General features: G+C 45.1%; 1 protein-coding gene across 1 annotated transcript in view; it reads right to left on the reverse strand.

Moving 5' to 3' along the window:
• Positions 1-15,474, reverse strand: part of notch3 (notch receptor 3) — a 29,629-nt gene extending 14,155 nt beyond the window's left edge. The window contains exons 1-9 of the mRNA XM_035615224.2: positions 15,201-15,474; positions 14,028-14,100; positions 3,200-3,342; positions 2,760-3,095; positions 1,947-2,069; positions 1,605-1,838; positions 1,358-1,513; positions 1,069-1,254; positions 7-120 (exon numbers count right to left, since the gene is read on the reverse strand). Coding sequence (XP_035471117.2) covers positions 7-120; positions 1,069-1,254; positions 1,358-1,513; positions 1,605-1,838; positions 1,947-2,069; positions 2,760-3,095; positions 3,200-3,342; positions 14,028-14,100; positions 15,201-15,261 — 1,426 coding nt within the window. The 5' untranslated portion in view covers positions 15,262-15,474. The remainder of the gene's footprint in view (positions 1-6; positions 121-1,068; positions 1,255-1,357; positions 1,514-1,604; positions 1,839-1,946; positions 2,070-2,759; positions 3,096-3,199; positions 3,343-14,027; positions 14,101-15,200) is intronic.
• Between the last annotated feature and the right edge of the window lie 1,615 nt (positions 15,475-17,089).

Consider the following 17,089-nt stretch of genomic DNA (forward strand, 5'->3'; position numbering starts at 1 on the left):
TCTCACCTGGTTGGCAGGTGCAGGTGAAGCCATTGACCATGTCCCGACATATGCCATCATTCACACACGGGTTGCTCTCACAGTCATCTACGTCAACCTCGCAGTAAGTTCCCATGTAGCCTGGAAGAGAGAAGTTCAAATTGTATTCACAAACATGCTTAAAGCTGAAACAGATTCACTATGGTCAGCTCTGTACAGTATGTCAATAAAAACCAGGATGGTGTGTGTGCGACTGTGTATACACTTTGCGACGTGGAAAAGATCGCATCCCCACTGTTCCCACTCATTTGACCTGAAGTCACCACACCCTACTGTCCATAGAGCATAACCCCTCCCTGGGTCAGTGTCCCATTCACCAGATGCATGTTATACATTCTTTGTCAGCAAACTATGGAGGGCTCCTTCATTGAGGTTAAGCAGAGTGTGGATCAGAGTGCTGCCCCTGGGGAGAGGCTAGCGTGGAATCAGAAATAATCAGCCGCTCCACATGAGCTTTGCCAGGCTGGTTGATGAAGAGGAGGGTGAAGAGGAAGGGCTTGTCTCTGGAAATGAAGGGGGAGGGGGAGAGGCTCTGGGAAAAGGCCTCTTTCCCTCTCTGGGTGTATGAGGGGTGCAAAGTGGAGCACAGAGGGGCCCTATTGTTCCACTCCATTCCCACCACTCTACCACTCATTAGTATTCACAGCACACTCCTCCCCCTAACTGCTCGCCCTCTCTCACATCCAGTCCTATAGACCCAACTCCCAGCTCTAATTTGTATAGTTCCCAAAACCCCAGGATGCATGTAGGACTGTGCGTGAGAGTTTCACTGTGTTTTTGTTACCGAGTGTCCAAACCATCACTTAGCCCAAGCTAATACCCTGTCTGGCTGTACAGTGTATTGACTGTTGAGAAGTGCCTCCATACCCCAAATGGTAATGAGAATGTATTACTTAACAGTCTACACTGGCAGTCGGTTTGGCAGCACTGTAGATAATGCTTCTTTAGAAGATCAGGTTTCAATCATTTGTTCTACTCTGCTATAGGGTGAGTTTAGGTGTTCTGTATTATTATTTTTTGTCTGTTTACCTGGCATGCAGATACAGGTGAACTCTCCGATGCGGTCTAGGCAAGTGGCATCATTCTGACAGGGCATGGACAGGCATTCGTTGATGTCGATCTCACAACGTGGACCAGCATATCCCCGACCACACTGACACTGGAAGGAGCCCTCTGTGTTCACACATTTCCCAAAATGCTCACACGGGTTGGCACCTGTGGGTAGAAGGCTGGGGATCAGTATATGGAACACACTCAAAAAAAAAAAAAAAAAAGATAAAGCAAGAGTATATGGCCATGACACTGACAAATGCCTTACCAATCGAACACTCATCCATGTCCTGGTTGCAGGCCCCTCCCACGAAGCCAGCCGGACAGGTGCAAATGGCGCGGCCATTGAGGGGGTTTGTGTCACACACTGCCCCCTCATTGCATGGGTTACTCACACATGCATCATCAAGATGACACAGCAAACCTGTGGCGAAAGCACAGAAACAAAACCCATGCCGGTTATCAACTATTTAATAGCCAGGACTAAAGAGGGGCATTTTGACAAACCCACTCACCCGTCTTTCCAACTGGGCACTCGCAGAAGAAGGATGCTACACGGTCGTGGCAGGTGGCACCATTGAAGCAAACAGCGATGGCGCAGTCATCAATGTTCTCGCTGCAGTCGTCTCCGGTCCAACCATTAACGCAGACACAAGTGTGACCACCAATGGTGTTGAAGCAAGTACCCCCATTATGACAGGCGTTTGGTTGCATTAAACACTCGTTGACGTCTTCAGCACAGTATTGCCCTGGTGTGGTAACGACACAAATATGGGGTCACACAGACTTACTATCATACATACACTGTATATATAGTATATGTAGTTAATTTCTAAATATTATAAAAAGATCTCTACCTGTCCATTCAGGTGGGCACTGGCAATTGTACGTATTGACTCCGTCCACACATATCCCTCCATTCATACACTTGTGACCTGGACAGTCATCCACATTATTCTCACAGTTGTGTCCCTCAAACCCTGAGATGAGAGATGGAAAGAGAAAAAGAATTATGATAGACACAGTAGGAGACATTTTTGTAAACATCATTGGCCCTTGTCCAGACACTAAACATTTCTACTGATAACCTTGAGTCATAGTTCCCACAGTACGTGAAGTGAGGGGCAATGTAAAAGGCAGTAAAAGGTTCAGGGGTGTCTGATTGTTTACATCTTCACATGATGGTTCCCATACGATGCCAGCAACAGCCGGCACTCCTGCCTGCTTCAGAGGTGTACACTCCCCGCAGTGTTTGCTTGTTTTATAATCTCTCACAGTTTCAATGACTTCCTCTCTGGCAAGAGACATTTCCTGCCAGCTCCCCAGTGGGAAACCAGGAGGCCCATAAAGTAAATTCCTTCAGTTGTGAACAGAGCAGAGCAGAGTAGAGTAGAGTAGGGAAGAGTGTAGGCGGGCTGCCTCTTCAACTCTCCCACCATCCCATCAGCAGCTATTAATAGCAGACAGGAAGCTGACCTGTGACAGAAGCGTAAATCCCAGCAACAGCACCAAAATCTACGTCATCAGGCTGAGAAAATCTGTATGCCTTTTACGCTGAGGGCCTGGGAAAACACTGGGGTCTGCAGACTTACTTTTTTTTTGGTACGTGTGTGTGTGTGTGTGTGTGTGTATTTAACATGTTCCATTATGCTGATAGAGAGCTATTCTACCTGGTAGGCAAGCACACTCATAAGAGTGGTCGCTGGTTTGTCGACAGGTGCCCCCGTTAAGGCACTGAGATGGGGCACAGGGCAGGGTGGACACCTCACACGTGCGCCCACTGTATCCAGGTTGGCACTGACAGCGGAACGACCCTTGGGTATTGATGCAGAGGCCACCGTTGAGGCACACGCCAGGCTTGCGGCACTCATCAATGTCATTGCGGCAGTTCTTTCCCTGGAAGCCAGGTGGGCAGGAACAGTTGTAGTGGTTATTCCAGTTGGCACAACGGGCCCCGTTGGCACAGGGGCTCGTGGCACAGGCATCGATGTTGCCGCAGTCTTGGCCTGGAGATTAAATATTCAGTTAACGTAGGTACTTTCGTAATTTTTATTATCAGATATGATAAAAATCTTTATAATTAAAACAAATTCTGAAAGATGTACTGTACCTCTGAACCCTCTCTGGCACACACAGGAGTACTGTGGGAGACCGTTGACCACCTGGCTCTTGCAAGCTGCTCCATTCAGACACGGCGATCGATGACAGGGATCCAGGAACTGACAGAGAGGACCAATGAAGCCGGGACGACATCTAGACAAACACATTCACACACACAAATATAAGAATGTCTTTGGGCTGCTGGTCCTCACAGGTCACAAGATGACAGGTTTAAGCTATTTATACAACTGCAACACTCCCAAACTCCACTACAGCCATCATTTTCAATCAAGGCCCAATAACTCCTTGGCAAGGCCTGCGACCTGACTCATTCCTTGGCATGAATAAAGCTTCTGGGCCCTGGGATGAATTTGTATTAACATAGCTAACCATGCAATGCTTTTTCATGGAATGAGACACACACACACGGTACACTCACAAACAAACTTTCAAATACAAAGATGAAGGGGGACATCTTTCGTCGTCTTAAAAAGGAAACACTTTCCAGCTGTAAAGCTTCAGTTTTCTCCATGATGCCTAACATTCCTCCATTATTACAGTTTTTTCCGCATCTCAGCGCTTCTTTCTGCTCTTGTAAGAACACACCCAGAAACAGCAGTCTGGAAACTTAATAATTGCCAACAAATATGTACATGACAAGAACAAGGACTACACACAGCATTCGTAAAGTGAACAGGGGAAGCAGCTATTGTATCTGAATGAAACAACAACTCCTCTTCCCAGTGACTATATTATAATTCAACATCAGATTATCTGCATTATTTTGAAAGTCCACACACAAGGTGGTTTAGTGTTTTTCAGTTTCTGATTAACGGACCAGATATGCTTCTAGTTTAATCCATACATACGTGACCTACCGGATGAGTGCGTATAGCAGTGAATGACGTCTGAGCACTGCCAAAACCCAGGTGACTTGCACTCACACACTGTGCCTGAACACATCCTGTGTAGACACAGGTTGAGGCCTGGGGCTGATGCTGCTCAGCTAACATGCTGCTTTTGCTACTTGGGCTGCGGAGACATTGTGCACGCCTGACCCAAAACCTGCTCCAATGAGAGGTAGAAATAAACATATAAACAGGGCTTCCTATAGCTCTCTTCAGAGGTCTTATGGGAGATCATTCAAGGTTTGGACTTACTAAGGAGGTCAGTGTGAGCTGGTAACTCTACACCCACAGAGGAGCCCCTGGCTGGGGACAAGCCCTTTCTTCAAACAGACTGTTTGATGCTGATGACAGGGCAGTGACGGCTGGGTTTTTGGCCCGCCCTTGGGCTCCGTCTTCTCTTTCTGTTAGAGAGGAACCCCTGGGCAGGATCAACAATGGGTTCTCATGTGTTCTCCTTTGCGGGAGCGGTACCACTACACTGGTGTCAGTTCATCTTTCACTTTTTTGATTAGCCCTCCTCTTTCAAAAAAAAAAAAAAAAAAAACTAAAACAAAAGGTTAAAATAGTTTTCTGGCTGTCGCCCCTGGCTAGCTCACTGAAACGACTTCAGGTCGGCTAAAGAGGATGAACTCATCCAGATCTAGATTTTCACAGAAATAGTCTGTTTTCTTTCTGACTAGTCTGCTCTGGCTCAGGAAAACTGGAGGCTACTCAGTTTTATTTGGCTTTTTTTCCCAGCTTTGCAAAGACAATAATGAAATGGAGGAGCCACAAGGCTAAGCATGAAGGAGCCAGGCACACAGGCATATCCACAAGAATGTGCATATGCACACAAAAAGGGAAGAAAAAAAGTAAAATGGCTCCAAAGTAATGGTTTGTTGGTATGTAATAATTAATCAAGCATAAAAACTATAACTGTCATAGGGAAAGAAGATTTTCCCATGACAGTGGTTATAGCACAAGGACAGCACTAAGGCGCTGAGACTTGGTTTGGAAGCTATAGTAAAGCAACACTACAGCTGGCATGTTGGGAGAGAGTTTGCACAGTTACTTCAGCTACTCCTCCATCTTCTAAAACCCCCCTGAACGCCAGCTTGCCTTTCCCCCCAACAACCCCCTCCTCTCACGCGCTGAGGGGTCAAATGTCAGAGGTCCCCCGTCTGATTGTGATGATAATGTCATGGCTGCAGGGAGTGGGGTGGGGCTGCTCCGCTGGAGGGAATCTCTTTAGAGGGTGGAATTGGTGGAGAGGGCGACAAAGAGGAGGAGAGAGTGGTCTGGTCCAGCAAGAATGTCATGTCATATTTCCTGTAATCCCTCGTCCCTTGCTCTAAAAACACCGCACTCACTCCTAATGCACGATCCCTGTTGCCCTAGCAACCTCACAGACGAACAAGCAAGCCTGACACCCAACCAATCACCCCCACCCCTCACCACCCACCCCTTGTCCCCATGGCTATTTGTCATGGCTTGGCTGGGTTTATTTAGAGGCAAATTAACTATGTCTGGAATCTAGGGTATCACTAAAAAATGTAACACAAATGTGGCACAAAGAGGGCTTTGAAAGGATCGAGGAAAGTTGCTTTCAGAGAAAATACAACATAGACTGACAGTCAAATTCTTCTGAGGCTGCTCTGTACTGAGGGCATTTGACAGCTGATGAAAGCCGTAGAGCAAACAGTTTTTCTACACTCTGGCTGTTGTGACTCCAAATGGAAAGAGAGTAACTTACAACTCATTCCAGAAAACACTGTGCATCGAAGTGCGTGTTGATGTGGCACTACAGAAACTAAAATACTAGATATTTGGAGTCAATGTGTGCTCAGCTATGAGAATTAATAGAGTCGGTAAATATCTGTGTGTTAGTGTATGAGTGTGTGTAAGAATGACGATAGTAATGTCCGATAAATTATTTGTCCACCCTTACAAATTCACAGTGAACTGAGAAGCCAAAACACTCATTCCATTGTCTAGACCTGACTCATTGCCAACATGCTACTCCCATAACACACAAATCAGAGTGCTATCAGTGCAGAGACTGTGAGAGACGCGCAACTTTGTCCTGGTGCACATGAGTCTCCTTATCAGACTCTTTACAACCTTGTGGAGTCTGCTCCCTCTGGGAACAGCAAGGCAGGAACTGTGCCTTCGTCTGGGCCCAGCCTTAGTTGTGGCGGATGTACAAAGCAGGTGCAGTCTGCTGTTGTGCAATGGGCCCCTGAGTCATATTTAGTGAGTGTTGACCTCTGACCTTTGAGGAAGAGAGTGCAGCAGATGAGGGGGAGGTCTTTGGGTGCAGTGGAGGGATGGCGAGAGAGGGTAATCTCTCCATGTCAACACATATGAGGGTTTTTGCCAGCTGCTGCCTCGGCACCAAGCATCTGTCCACATCTGTCAGTACACCTCTGGATGTCTAGCATTTACCTCTCCTGCCAGACTATAAGCCAAAACAACTGTACTGTGTTGCCCATGGGACTAGTCCAGCAACCAGCACACCCACACTCTCACCCAAGGGCCATTTCACACCATTCAAGAGATGCGGTCATCCTTCACAAACACATGCAATAACAGTTCCTCTTAACACACTTTAAAGACTGTTAGGCAAAGGCACCACTGCAACAAAGCAAACACATGCAACAATATCACTTCACAACCTCACTACACACCCACACACAAAGAAAAGAAACTTACAACCAGCCTCAGCATCTGAGGAAGGGTAGCGCTGTGAACGCATGAAAGAGAAGAACCATTGAGGAAATTATAAAAGGATAAAAGAGATGGCAATTTTGACAGACATTTAATGAAGCAGAGTATAAGAGCAAATCATTTTGACCAAACATTTTTGTTTTTTGAAATATGACATCCCAGCAGCGTGCTGTGATTCCTCAGTTTCTGTCAAGTATGGGGATCTTGTGACTAAAACCATTTGATTTATGTGAGTGAGGTCTGTCACCTGTACTTGTGTAACCCAATGCCAGTTTTCCTGCTTTCCGGGTCACCGAAGCAGGGAAACCTGAGCTCATCCTCTCCCATACAATAGCCAATACCCTGCCAGAGGTCAAAGGGTGACTCACCTGTGAACAAAGAGGCTGTAATCTCTGACATGGTTCATACACACAGTCATGCTCCAAAAAGCAACAAGTATAAAGGAGTCTTCCTATCTCAGAAGGGCATATAGAGAGGAGGAGAAACTACAGAATTACCAACATTGCACAATTTAAACTTATGTTTTGCATAAGAGCAAGTTGAACTTTTTACAAATTTTGCTAAACCTGAAGTTTGTGAGACAGAAATATTGGAATCTTTAGGGAAATCCTTTCATCGGTGTCTCTTTCTCTCAACACAACACTATTTCCCTAACCCTCCTCCCCTTCCAAAAGCAAGCAAGAATCAGCTCTACTGCTTTATGAGAGTCCATACTGACAGCACACTGCCAACAGAAGCCCATCCACCCCCACCCCCCTCCAACAGCCTCTTCTGCTCTGCTCTCCTCAGCTTGGCTCTCCCTCTCTCAGCAAAGAGCCAGGTTGGGGGGTGGGGAGTGTTTTGTGGCCCAAATAAAAGAGCTAAAGTAGTCAGAACTCCTTTGTATAAAAGTGTTTGGGGGTGGGGGGTGGGGGGGGCAGTGACCCAAACAGCCAGTCTTTCAGGCTTGGGCTTACACGGACCAACAGGCCTGGGCTGTAGCCTGGCAACAGTAACCCATGGTGAGAGAGCGAGCCAGGGTGAGAGAAAAGGAGGGATGAGAGACAGGGTTTCGTAAGGACAGGTGGCGCACATTAGAGGACGGATCCCCTAAAAATGCAGGTAGCAGTGAGCGCTGTGCGTGGCCAATTCAGTCTGATAATTAAGTACGATCATGTCTAAAAGGATGTGTGTTTCACAGTTTAAAGTGCAAAATTTGTTTCAACAATTGTGCTAGGACACACAATGGAGGTATTGAAATCTCCAGAAGGAGGTTTCCAGAGCACCCCCTGAGCATGAATATTAAACATGTGAATGCAAGGACATTTAACTTTCTCTCCAGGAAAAGCAGTAATGAATCTGACTAAAAGGCAAGGAAGGCTGTCAGTGCATCCCTCTCACCTCTGATAGCCGCTCAATGCTCAGATCTACATGTACAAGGACATAAATTAAGAATGGAAATGTGGAGCATTTCCTTGGCAGTGTGAACGTCACAGGTCTGCTGCAGGAAGATAATAAAACTTGTTGCTAAGTGCTGAGTTACACTGCTAAAAAAAAAAGGGCTAGACAAAGGCTTGCCATTTTTACACTTGTACTTTAGTTCATATACTATCTGAACAAATCCGCCTCAAGTGTCAACACATTTTTGAAAGATTCCTCCCTGACATTTTTCAAATAGTAATGCATTTGCCCATAACCACATTGCATGAATCCCAGGGTCGAGGTCTTTCAAAGCATTCATTCTCCACTGAACTCAACCACGAAAACCACACCCAACAACCTAAACTGAACCAGATTTCTGTAAAACTTTGAAATTTAAAAGACCCTATCCCAAACCTAGCATGTAAGATCAATTACAATTCCCTGTCCAATGTTTTCTCTCAAGTTGCCTCAACAGAAAAACACAAAGCAACAAAAATATCTTAGATCCTCTTGGCCTGTATTGCTATTCATGTCGGGGCAAACATTTGCTGCCCAATGAATCTGATAAACCACACTCCAGTCTAATAATTTTGACAGAAACTGTCTGAGGACTGAGACCAGTACAGATTCTCACATGCTTATAGTGTCAAAAGAATGAGATTTGTTTATGGGGCACTGGCAAAGGTTCTTAGTGATAAGTTAAGGAGAACGCCAGGAAAAGAGCCAGAGAATGTCCATTATCTCAACTGCTGTCACTCAAGGAAGTACTAGAGATGTTAAACAAGGGTGTGGGCCAGTCATACATATGAAACATTTAATAAATCTAAAACTTGTTACAATAAAGTAGCAATTTAGTAGCAAGTATTTAGCCCCACAGCGTCAGACAAATCTTTAATTGGGAAAAGGTTAACAGTAGGCAAAAAGCTGTCTGGTTAAAATCAAGATGTCTGTGGAAAGTGTGCTTAGTGGAAAAGTGAATGCCTTTTCCTGAATCATTTAATGATGGACCCATCCCTTCCTCTTCTGAAGAGAGGGAGAGACTAGGGAAATTCTGCTGGATAGACCTCAGTTATTCCAACCGGGCCTGCCTGAATGTTTCTTCAGAAGTCACCGTCTCCCGGATCAGAACAAACAGCCAGGGGATGAGACTTCAGAGGCAGGCTTATCCCTACATAAGTATGTGGTTCAGACATACATTGATTCCAGAAAAGAATAATAACGCACACATACCAACTGGCAGCTCCTGTGCCAACTCACAATAATGGCAAAACCTGACATTAATTATCACACAGGACGAGTTTCCTGGTGTGACATGCGAGGGAGCACAAAAGCTTTTCCTTTCCACATACTTGGATAGAAGTTCCAAGTAATAAAGGATGAAGTAATTTTAAGCACAACGTGGCCACGTGGTGAGAAGTGGGGTGATATAAAATGAAGCAATAGATGAGAAAGTTGAGTGGCATTAAGACCGGGGTGCACAGACTAAGCTGCATAAGCTTTGATAAGACAGGATGTGCGAAGCAGGGAGGTCAGAAGGCACCACTTCCTGTGATGGAGCCTGGGAACCACAGCTCCCACTCCCCAGTCGTGACCCAGAGAGAAGAAGGCACAACAAATCCAAATCTTCCTCCCAATGATGGCGTAACCTCTTGGTCATATAGTACTCATCTCCAAATGGATATGACCACTGTCTTCCTATTCATTTTATTTGAATCCACTGGGTCTGATGCATCAGTTTTTGTGAGTAATGACATGACAACGGCTCCATCTGTCTGTCAGGACAGTGTGAATGATATGGGCTGTGTTGCCTCACAGAAATGCAGAGTAACTAATTGCAAATCAAACAAGTCACTCTAAACATCACATTTTCAATGAGACTTGGCTGACAGTGTTGTTAAAGGCATTCCTGAAGGGGCTACCAGGGTGAATGGATGAGAGGTATGGACAATAACCTGAAAGCACCAGTGGGGCAGGAGGAATCTTAGTAAGCATTCCTTTCTAATCCACCATAAAGATGCCAAAGAAAACACCAGCCCCGAGGTTCTCTGCACTAAGCTAACAATCTGATGTTTCATTGTGCCTTGGCATGTGTGTACATTTCCACATCTTAGTGAGCTGTGTTTCTTAGAAATGCCTTTTTCATCTCATTTTGATAAAAGAGTCAAGTCACCCATTGGTGTTACATTTCCCATTTTGAAAGATTATATGTCTTTTCTATTGAAACACATACACATAGTGACAAAAAGTAGACACAAACGCTTTACTAGAAAAACAGCTCTCTACACTGTCTGGACATTCTGCTCCCTATCAAAGTCAAAGACGTCCTCTTTTATCATGTTCTATGAGTCATGACAAAACACTCACAATTTATATGGTAACTCTGCTACTGAGGCCAAGGGCAAAGCATTTATAAAGAGGACCACTGTATCCATCCTTGGGCCTCCCACAGCGGCGAAGCCTTGCATTGACTCCCATTCATTTTAGAGGAGCCGAGAGGAAAAGGGTTGCTCATAATCTGCGAACTGCCACTGTGTGAGAGAGGCAGAGGATGAGCCGCCAGAGCTGGGACAACATGCAGCGAGGGAGAAAGAGTGGACCTGTTAGCCGCTGCACTGTGAGAGAAGCAACATGTGCTAGAGGGGCTGAGAGCTACCAGCTTCATTCCTCCACGGGCTTGTCTCTCACAGTATGGGGGCAGCTGACTGCTCAATGGCAGCACCTGGCCCTATGCTTCCCCTTTGTGAAGATCTGACTTCACTGGATTACCATCACAACATCCACCAGCTGTCCTCTACGCAGCCCCCCCACCCCCCTGCTTCCTACCCAGCCTCCCACTACCCATTCCCTACCCCCAGTCGGATCCCTCCAGCTGGATCCTCTCTGAATGACACCCTCTCAATCTGCCTAATTATCTCTCCTCTGGCCACGCCGCTGTCGCCCTCTACACTGCTCACAGGGCTGAGCTGAAGGGCCAGGGACACTTCAACGGGACTTCCTGACTGCTCACCTAGAAGGCCGCACTCTCTTTGACACTATTAAAATCCTTCACTGTCAAGTTCAAACTTCTGGGTCACAGTGAGATCATAGAAACAATAATTTGCAATATCCATTGTCATACATCCACATATAATCCACATTACATGATTTGTCGTATTTCGATGTTGAGTAGTGATATTCAGAAGTAGAAGTTGTTTATCATCAGAATAACCAGTAAAGGCTGATTTGCAGAGCTGGAGTTTCTGAGCAAATTTATCTCTGGAGCAGAAATGCAGAACACCAAAATCTCACCTTCTTATCAGCAGGCCTCAACCCCCCCCCGGTTTAGTAAAAGCCATACTCCCACAAGTGCACATGTTTGTGTGGACTCACACACAGAGGCATATTTCAGTGCATAGGAGCATTTGCGTGGTTAGGAAATTCATTTTCCCATCAATCGACATTCATCTTCATCAAAGCCCTTTCACCTTAATCTCACCATTTATCTTTCAAACCTTATCGTCACTGCAGTTTTTGAAAACTGCTTCGAATCGGAACATGGATATGGAGATGATTTTGTGCAACCTTAATTTAGGAATTGTGATTTAGGAATTCCTAATCATATTCTTTTCCGAACATTTATTAAGGAATTAATAGCTGACTGCCAGTCGCAGGGAACATCTACTACAAGTCAATACCAAGGCTTGGAGGAGGTCATGGAGCCTGGTTAGAGTACTCACTCCATTCAGACTATAAGAGCATAAACCAAGTGTTACTGGGCCACTCATTAGAAGTTGTACCAGAAAGTTTGTCCATTTGAACGATTTGCAGAGGATTACTATTGTAATCTCCTATTAGCAACTCTAGACTGTAACTTTTACTGAGTCACTTGGGGAGAAAGCGCGGAGGAAGCCGTCACTCCAACAGACTGAGGAACTAATAAGATAGACAGCTACGAGAAAGCTTTGAGATTTATTGTATTTTAAAGCTATAGTGTGGTGTTATAGTTGTGTTTGCCAACAAGACAGAGGATACATTGGTATCTGGGACAGTAACAATGGTGCCTCCCATACACACAGTATTACTTTCACTTCAGGAGCTACTTGCCGAAGAGAAATGAAATAATACGGTGGCTGAGCAAGAAGCAGGAGCAGATGATCATTTGCTACACAGAACAGCATGTGTAGTTCTGTGGTGATTTCCTACACGGTGGATTTTTGGCTCTCCAAATTCCTGTAAAGCAACAAAACATGTATCTGTATCTGCGTTTGTTTCCGTCTTTTCTACTCCACGTCGGCCTCATTTTCTCTGTGGCCTTTATTTGCTCGCCTTCTACGCCCTGTTCCAACGGTGCCAGGTTACAGCCAGGTATCTAGTGAAAGAAAGGATCTTTTCTGCTGTGTTGGATCTCCTGTTTCTGTGGGCTCCCAGTGGAAGGGGTGGGGTGGCTCCACCACTCACCTCAGTGCAGGACTGGTCAGACCACTCTAATGTGGCCATGCTCCGCTCCATTGCTCTGCCCTGCTATGGGACTCTTTCTACAGTGTGTGGTATGACATTTGTCCCCTTCTTTTAGAAAACCTTTCCCTTTGCACTTAAAGTGCTTCTTTTTCTTGGCACTGAACAAACGCCAGAAAGAATGAACAAAAAAATATTCCCAATGATGTGATGACATCACAATCTGGAGATTAATGTATACGCTACACATTGAGATTATGTTCATTTTCACTTCTACAAGAAAAGTGATATTTCTGTGTGGTGTTGAAAATAAATGATATACCCTCTCAAAAATAATGCCAGATATGCTGCATAAATTAAACATTTACTCACTAAATGCCAATCACCCATCTTGGCTCCAGCTAATGATTGAAAAAAATGAGGGCAGTAGTTACTTGTTTCACACAGACTCTAGTTACACATTGGCCAGTGCATATATAAATGCCTAAAATGTCTTATTATTTGCTTGTGTAAAGTGAATTCATGGTATTGGCTCAACTTTGACCCATACTGTAGGGTAAATTGCGAGTCCACTCCAATAAAATAATAAATCTGCTGTTTGGGAGGGAAGCAGCTGGAGTGTTTTGTTCTAGAAATGACTGTACCGCCTCATCTGGAACACTTAGGGCTGTTTCCTAAGCTAAAAGGGGTTCTTTAAGAAAGGGCAAATGACCCCCAGGCAACACACTGTAGGCTATTTAACTCGACTATTGTAATAGTTTCCCACACAAACTCCCCCTTACAAAATTGAAGTACAAAAGCCTTATCAATGCCAAAAGATGTGAGTGCTCAAAAATGCCCAAAGCAGGCGGGAAACGAACACAGCTCAACAAAATTCTTCTGCTTATGTTGCTGGTTAAATGTAAACTGTTCAAAAAAAGACAAACATCAAACACTGAAAGCACCAATGGGGGAAAAACAACTGAGAAGGAAAGCTTTACTCATGTGCGTTATGCAGTGATTTATGTGTGACAAAGCTCCGAAACAGGTGCAACAGATGAGTGTAAAAGCCAAACGTGTTGAAGCGTGCTGACGCTCATCTGTTTGGGCCTAATCAATTTGGACCTGTCTGTCACCGCTGTAATGTGAACGTTGTAATTCAACAGCCAACCGGATACAAGACAGACTATCAAACCGGGATCCAATCAATCTTTACCCTGGAACTTTCAGGAACCAAGTGACAAACACCATCCCATGTACACAAATGTGCACAGGAGGCTAACACAAAGTGAGATCATGAAGTATCGAGGCAGGAGAAATAAAATCAGATAGGAGGATTTGTTGAATGGAAACTTTGGCCCACAAGTCTTATCCTGGGACAGCTTTACCATGTTGACATGTTTCACTTACATGCATCGAGACGGCGAATCTATGCATGTCCCTCCATTTTCACAAGGTCTGTATTTATCCACGCAACGGAACCCTGCAGAAATCGGAGAAAGGGGTTAGAGAACCACACAATTGGCAAATGATTTCACGTGAATCCACTTTAACAGTAAAATGGAACATATCATCTTTCAGGGCGAATGAATCAGAGCAAAACTATTAGTAATGTCCCATTGGATCGGTGCGGGGGTGGGAGATCTTTGCTTTCTGTCAAATATCCTGGGAATGCTCCTGTTCAACTCCCTGGTGCAGTTGCCCGGCACGTCCCTCCAGGCTGCAGGCCTGGGCCACTTGCGCCATCTCGCAGACACACCCGCATGTCTGTTGTTTACGTTGTCGAAAGCAGATAAACCGTAGTGTTTCCTTAGTTTTTTCTTTTTCTTTTTCCAGAGACCCTTCATTTGTCTGACAGTCATTGCTTCGAGGGGAAATCAAATATTCAGCTGCTTTAAAGGGCCTTTGTTCACGAGGAGCGGGGAGACCCGGGGGCCCATCGCGCGCCCTGCGTCATCTCCAGTGCGCGCAGGGGCCAACTGTAAGCGCAGTCTAGTTCTGGAAACTTGTTGAAAGTGAAACTTCTGGACTTGCACAAGTCCACTCCTTTCAGCCAAACGTTCACGGTGCTGCTGGTGTTACAGGAGCCTCTTTGGGCTTTTGGTTCACTTGGTGGAGCAGCACAGCACTGGGTCCTCACACTTCACCCACAGAGGAAAAACAATTACAGCGCAATGATAAAATAAAAAAATAAAATAAAATAATATATATATATATATATATATATATATATATATATATATATTTATATATTTATATATTTATATATTTATATGTATGTACATATATATATATATATATATGTGTACCTTATATGCACAATGAGATTCAAACTGTACGTGTGGGTATCTGTGCCTGGTATTTTGACACGTGATGCTAAACGTCTTCGGTATCTTTCACTATATCTGTCGCAGATTATTTGTGTAGTTTGAGTATTTGTTGACACCCTGCATGTCACTCAAACTGGGCCACCTCATAGAGTGAATACAACATTCTTCATGTTCGGTCGCCTGCACGGTGGTGGGGGGGGGGGGCATAGTGCCGGACATGTCCGGCCAGTGTTGACTGCACGAAGACACTTACCTGCACAAACGTGCATAGAAAATAAAAAGGACAAAATAATCCATGGGGTATTTCCTTCCATTTCGGTGGAAAAGTTTCCAGCGTTTCAAGTTGGGCTTTCAGTAGAAATACATCCTTTGTTGAGTTCACCAAACACGGGGCTCCCAAATCGATGGGAAATGTCTCATAAAGTCACCGGCGAGCAAAGCGCTAGGTCCCAGTCCAGTATTATCCTCGGCAGCTCGACCACGGCTGCTGTGAGTCTCGGTTCGCCTCCTCAAACTTCTGAGAAACTTTTCCTTCCCGATCTGTCCCAGCGTCTGCTATCCCCGCCCCTCTGTCTCCCTCTCTCTCCTCCGCACTAGATGGTCCCTGCGCAGAGCTTCCTAACAAGGGCCCCCCTCCACACACAAACACACACACACACACACACACACACACAACAAAAGTGAACAGTATGATGTACCACACTCCCAAAACATTAAAACAATTGAGACAGGAAAATACAGAGACACATATACGGCTGTCAAGTTGATCTGGGACAAATCCAGCAACCAAAAATTGGTCCTTTGCTGCCTTATAATAAAATCAGATAAACTTCCATGGCAGATTTGACACCTGTTCCACATTCAACAGTTGATTTCAACATGTCGATTTCAACTTACACTCTTGGGAGAACTTGGAAAGAAGAAAGAAGTACTGCTGTTCAAACCAAATAACCTGATGTCGATGGACCAAGTACATATAGAGTTGAAAGTCAGAAATTTTTAAGAATTCATCCCAAACCCCTCAGAAAAAAAACCAAACTCCATATTAAAAAGTTGAATCTGTGATTATAATTCTGAAACCACAGAGGACCAGTTTTGGTGTAAACCCACGTGTGTTGTGTATATACAGACAATACAAGGATTAGGTTCTAAACATCAAATTGTTGGGTGGTACTACGTGAAGTGATTCGAATGCAGTGAAACGATTACTTGAGAGCAACTATTTGTCCCGAGTCTATGATGATGATCAACACAAACCCACATCATGCCTATGAAGAAGTAGCCGTCTGCGTCACGTCAGCAGAATGGAAATGTCTATCCCCGGCGCGAGCTCACTTGTTTGTTTGCGTGTTTACAGTTGATGAATTGCAGATAAGAGAGTGAATTGTGTTTACATGGCTGCAGAGAGGCAGACAGCGTTCCTATTATCCCATGGCCCAGGCACTGAGCCGCAGTCCTGCTCTCTCAGCCTGCGCCTCCTCTGCCTGTATGGCAGCGGACTCGTTTGCTGCAGCCGGTGCATAGTGCCTCAGTTGTTCTGGGGAACACAGAGCGGAGCCGGTTGCTTACAGAGACAATAGCCTTGATTTGAATCATAAAAGGAGTCCGGCATTATGACACAGTTTCTCTCCGCAGGGAAGGGTAGCACACTAATGTTCGAGCACACTGCCCGTACCCCACCGTCTCCCCGTCTTTATCGCACTATTCCTGGTCCTAGCCTTGAATAAATTACAGGCGTGGGTAGGGCCATGAATGTAGCAGGCGGGTTTGGAGTGAAGTTCGTTAGTGCTTGTGACGTCATCTATAGGGGTCAGTGAAAAGAGCTGCTGAGGCCTCGCAGACACCTGCTTCATTTGGCACCGGGACCGTGTGATGAAAGTTGCGCAGTGCAAAGTTTGGGGGGCACAATGACATGATTAGACTACTCCTGTATTCTTTATGAGCCTTTCGATATTCCTGCAACCTAATGAAAATCCTCTTTAAAATCTTATGCAGGCTTGTATCCAAGATTATACATTGTGCGTGTGTGTTTCTGACCGTGTCTTCGGCCGCAACTAAAAACCAGAGACAAGGAGTGAGTTGTAACACAGTTAATCGGTATCACAAATGGGTGTAATAAGCTGATTTTTGTGTTTTCATCTG

This window comes from Scophthalmus maximus, chromosome 17, assembly GCF_022379125.1.
Source record: "Scophthalmus maximus strain ysfricsl-2021 chromosome 17, ASM2237912v1, whole genome shotgun sequence".
Lineage (NCBI taxonomy): Eukaryota > Metazoa > Chordata > Actinopteri > Pleuronectiformes > Scophthalmidae > Scophthalmus > Scophthalmus maximus.